This window comes from Neoarius graeffei, chromosome 1 (assembly GCF_027579695.1).
Source record: "Neoarius graeffei isolate fNeoGra1 chromosome 1, fNeoGra1.pri, whole genome shotgun sequence".
In the NCBI taxonomy this organism is placed as follows: domain Eukaryota; kingdom Metazoa; phylum Chordata; class Actinopteri; order Siluriformes; family Ariidae; genus Neoarius; species Neoarius graeffei.
Window position 1 is genome coordinate 12,474,189 of NC_083569.1, and position 4,757 is coordinate 12,478,945.

The 4,757-nt window shown below is 37.3% G+C and overlaps 1 protein-coding gene across 2 annotated transcripts; it reads right to left on the bottom strand.

Moving 5' to 3' along the window:
* Positions 1-2,139: 2,139 nt before the first annotated feature.
* On the bottom strand, positions 2,140-4,494 carry xcl32a.1 (chemokine (C motif) ligand 32a, duplicate 1). Of its 2 annotated transcripts, none has more exons than XM_060921695.1 (3): positions 4,277-4,494; positions 3,922-4,036; positions 2,140-3,790 (listed from the first exon to the last, which is right to left on the bottom strand). In XM_060921695.1, exons 1-3 carry the CDS (start codon positions 4,338-4,340, stop codon positions 2,998-3,000), a joined length of 972 nt encoding a protein of 323 aa, XP_060777678.1. In that variant the 5' UTR covers positions 4,341-4,494; the 3' UTR covers positions 2,140-2,997. The 2 variants fall into 2 exon arrangements, with proteins under 2 accessions (XP_060777678.1, XP_060777670.1); XM_060921687.1 differs by having other exon boundaries at positions 3,922-4,039; positions 4,277-4,493.
* Positions 4,495-4,757: the final 263 nt, after the last annotated feature.

Consider the following 4,757-nt stretch of genomic DNA (forward strand, 5'->3'; position numbering starts at 1 on the left):
GCTGAAGCCAGTAAACATTTGGGCGTTTATGTGGGAAAATTTAACAGAGATGACAGAAAGGAATAATAACTTTATGGCCTTTTTTTGTTCATGGAAAAAAATACAGCCAAGGCTTTCGCTCACCTGTGGATTATCGAGCTCTGTATGTGAGAAATGATGGTATGGAAAGATCTTGACACAAGAAAGATATAATCTAAATGAAATCTAAGTGAATTATTTTTATTTTATTTATTTACTTTTTAAAATAGGCTTATTTGTTCAAGAGCTAAATAAAAGTTGTTTGTTTGTTTGGAGGTGGGGGGTATAATAATAATAAAGGGTAATAAATAATAAATAATAATAAAGGGTGCTTGGACCCTGCAGATTGCTTGTTGTTGTTGTTGTTGTTGTGAATTAATAAAATTTATTTTTATTCTGTTATTTCTTTTGGGTCTGTTGGGTTTTATAATGTGTTCTATATGTAAAAAAAAAAAGAAAAAAAAAACCAAATACCCAGCAACAACAGGGTCGATATTGGAGGATATGAGGCCAGAGTATTGATTGCCGTTTCCTGCAATGCTCCCTCCAATCACAAACTTTATTAAGAATCTAATCTCAATCTGCCATGGAATTAGTGACCTGGCTGATGTGAAGGAAAGATTCCTAACGAACAAAAATCAAAGCCTCCTGTGCTGTGACGCTTGACTTTGTCATGCTGCTTTAGTCCGTTGCTCCAGGTTTGGCTAAGCAACACGCTTCATAAGGAGGTCTCAGTCTTACAGAGTATTAAAGATGGAGGCTTGGAATCTCTTTATTGAACATAGTAAGAAACAGGCGGGATTGTATTAGATGTACAGTATGTTGTGTTAATCAGACTGAATTTCTTATGGTCCATTTCTTCCTGTGTTCACATTAAAGTGCAGTGTTACATCATTAACATCAAATCCCTCAAGCTTTTACTTTAAAGGTAGACTGCCTTTCAGGTTTTTCAAGTGTAGGTCATAAAAAAAGAATTTTCCCTGACACCTAATTATTTTTGTTTCGTGGACCGAAAGCTACTGAATTCGAATCACAGACTTCCAAATTAATGAATTTAGGACCACATGGCATTAAATTCTCAGCTATTTTTTCCTGCTTCACCATGACCCAACTCAAGATACTTCGTCATGCATCATGTGGTGGGCTTTTCCTGTTTGCGCAAGGCATTGTAGGATACAAATTTGAAACAAGAGAGAAAAATGGAGGACGAGTGTGCGAATGAAATGTGAAAGACCGACTACAGTCACAGAAAGCAAGAAGAAAAGACGTTATGTTATATACGAAGGAAAGGAAATGCAGAACTAAACTAATAAATATCGGTGGTCAGCGAGCACCTCGGTGTGATCAAATGTTCGTTTAGCGACAGAATGATGGAACTGTCAGTGCAAGGTCAAAGGTAAACCTGCGCATGCGCGCGCACACACACACACACACACGGACTTCCTCTGTCTGCTTGACTGCGCAAAGTGAGCGATTTCACGCACATTATTTGCTTTAATCCCCTCAAATTAAATAACTTCCCAGCCACAGAATGGTCTGTTTTTTTGAGATATTGCAGAAATAAATATAAATCACAATGACCAAATTTGAGAGGGAACTAAATTTCACAGATTTTATGAAATTGAAAGGCCGTCTAGCTTTAATAGCATTTCTGGATGCAGTGGGGTGAGACATGCCAAGATACTGTTTCCTAAATGCTGTACCTTTTTATAAGTTTTATTCATGTAATTTTTCTGGAATATCTACAGTAGTTTGTAGTAAAAGTGTCTTTTCAGTTTCAAATGTCTTCCACTTTCCTTGAATATCAAGCACACCCACACAATATAGGTGAGCTTATCAGATTGTAAACTTGACACAGTTGACACGATCTTTAGCTGGTAGCTTTCACAGAGGTCTTCTGTATATAATCAGAGCTCGTAAATTTTATACAGGGTTCCTGCATAATGAGATGATGTATGAGATTAAATTCCAACACCAGACTAAAAGAAGTGCCTGGCAGGATGATGGCTTTTCCCCTGGATGAGTGTGCCCCCATGTGGTGGAAAAACTCCTCCGTGACTGGACGTGTTATCATGTAACATATCTTTGCTTCAATGAGATAAACTGAGACATGACATGAAATGGGTGCATAAATATTTTAATCACTGTAATAAATAGCATAGTATATGCTTATACACTTTATCACTTTAATTCAAGACGCAACTTCACATTATATTGAAATTACTCCCTGGACAGCATTATTGCACATCAGAGCAAATGGTTCAACAGAAATAGTGTTGGACAAGCTCTCTACTGCTCTCTCCCTCATATATATATATATATATATATATATATATATATATATATATATATATATATTCACAATCAAAGTATGTAAATAGTGAAACAAAAAATATATTCATATATATATACACATAGCATAAATGTACATCAATCTATATTACTACACATATCTGTAATTGTGTACAGTTCAGTAACAATTAAGGATCTAAGATTGTGTATGGATGGCATTTGTTGGTATCAATGTCATGGCACCCAAGTGGTGGAATCAACTTCTCCTGGCTGGCTTTAATATGCACTTAAATGACAAGCAAAAAAAAAAAAAAGGAAATTAAAATTCACCCCAGAGCCTTAGCTTGTATTCTTCAACCCTGGCCTTGGAGGCTCCAAAGCATTTCTTTAAGTCGCTCTGCCAAATTCTATAAATATAAATCTAAATGTACGCATCTGCAAATCTCTGCATCTCCACAATATGTGTCATGCTCATGTCAATGTGTCAGAAGTCTCAAAAGTCTTGGCGATGCTGATCTGGCTCCTAATGAGTCAACACAGAAAGACAATGCACATATAGAAAGTGGGCAAATAATAATCACAAGATTTTTCTCACAATGTTCTGTGGTAGTCTATGAGCGCAAAAGATTCTTAACCTTTAACCTTCCAGTCTCAAAAAGATCTCAAAAGCAAACTGAGCAGTTTTGCTCAACATACTACACATGAAATCTTCATTTGTGCTCTCCTCAGTCCCTTCTTACTTTTCTTTCTCAAACGTCTGAGTGTCCATGGAATTTTCGTCTTTCCTGAGGTGTTGGTTAGGCAGCACACTTTTTTTGGTGAAACATTCGCTGTGGATGATGCTCTCCTAGGTGTTGTCATGGCCACACTGTTTTCTGTTGTCATAGTCATGGAAGTTGTCTTGGTTTCAGATGTGACTGGCTTCCTTTCCGTAGTAGTATATTCTTTCCTGGTCGTAAGTTGTGTTGTTGTCATCCATTGAGGTGGCTTGCTCGTATTCACAGGCTGTACAGTGGTTGAGGTTGTATGAGTGATGTATGTTGTTGGTTTCCATGTGGTCGATGTTCCTTTAGGTGTTGTCACTGGGCTTTCTGTTGTTGTAGTCATGGAAGTCGTCTTGATGCCATTTGTTAATGGCTCCCTAGTAGTCATCTTCATTGTTGTAACTTGTGTTGTTGTCCAATGATATGGCTTGTTGGTAGTTCCAAGTGGTTGTTTGCTCAAAGTTCTAGAAGTGATGGATGTTCTTGGTGTCCATGTGGTTGATATTCCTTTAGGGGTTGTCATGGTTATTGTGCTCTCTGTATTTGCTTCTGGTGAGGATGTGCTTGAAGTGGTTTCTGTCCAGCTTGTAGAAGTCCATGGTGGTGAGGTGTTGCGTATAGTTTTGTTTTTTATTTCATCCAGTATCTTCATGGCATGTTGTGCCCAAGGATTCTCTGGATCAGAGCATATTGTTTTGTCACTAAACAAGAGAAACCTGTACAATGACATTTTCAATAGTTAGTGATTACATTTAATGGTATGTAATGTGAATTACCTCAGAGTCTTTTATATACTACTAAAGAAAATGGAAATCATATTTCAATGTCAAAAAAGAGTCTTACTTGCCTTACAGCTATGGTTTTACATGGTGGTCCATTTTGATACATGTAGCTCTTAATTTTTTTTACCTCTACCTGAGTTGTGCTTCTTTTTGTACAACATGTTAATGCAGGTCCATTTCCTGCTGGAGAAGAAAAAAAAATATTGAAATTGAACAATAATTATTGGTCTATGAATGAAAAAATAAAATCACCTCAAATGCAATACCCTTGAAAAGACAAGAGTACACACTTTCTCTCTCTGAAACTCAATGTGTGACCACTACACACTCTCTACATCTCACAGTGTAAAGGAAACTGAGGCTAGACCACAGTGCTCACTGTTGAACTAAAATAAAGAGAGAAATACATTAAAAACTCACTCGTAGACACACCAGTGACGCATTGCATAGCCAAAAGAATCCCGACAAAGTATTTCACCTTCATCTTGTCCTCTTAGACTCTCTCACCTATACTGTAGAAACTTCTTTTGACCCAGAAAAGTATAAGATGAAGTGAGGGAGGTCTCTCAACCCACTAACTCTACAGCCCCCACCCCTCATTGTCACCGAGACCCACTTACACCTCACTCAGGGACATGAACGGATGAGTGTTCAATGGAAACAAATGTTCACAATTCTGCTATGAGAAAGACCCCTGAAATGGAACATTAGGGGTGGTGGGGTATGTGGTCTTCTCAATCTGGACATTTTTAATAATGAAACCAGTCACTTTTGTCAAGTTTTTCAGACCATGTGGTTAAATTTGCTTTAAGCCTGATACTATTTAACTTCTAGTAAAACACTGAGCAAGGGTATAAGTTGAGATGCAATACTTATAAAATAAATCCTTTGAACATGGTCA

Excerpts from the sequence above, each read along its gene's own strand:
- xcl32a.1 (XM_060921687.1), bottom strand. The coding sequence starts at position 4,340 with ATGAAGGTGAAATACTTTGTCGGGATTCTTTTGGCTATGCAATGCGTC. Across the intron at positions 4,040-4,276 it reads CGTCACTGGTGTGTCTACGA|CAGGAAATGGACCTGCATTA; the intron begins GTGAGTTTTTAA and ends TTTCTTCTCCAG. Across the intron at positions 3,791-3,921 it reads TGTAAAACCATAGCTGTAAG|GTTTCTCTTGTTTAGTGACA; the intron begins GCAAGTAAGACT and ends GTCATTGTACAG.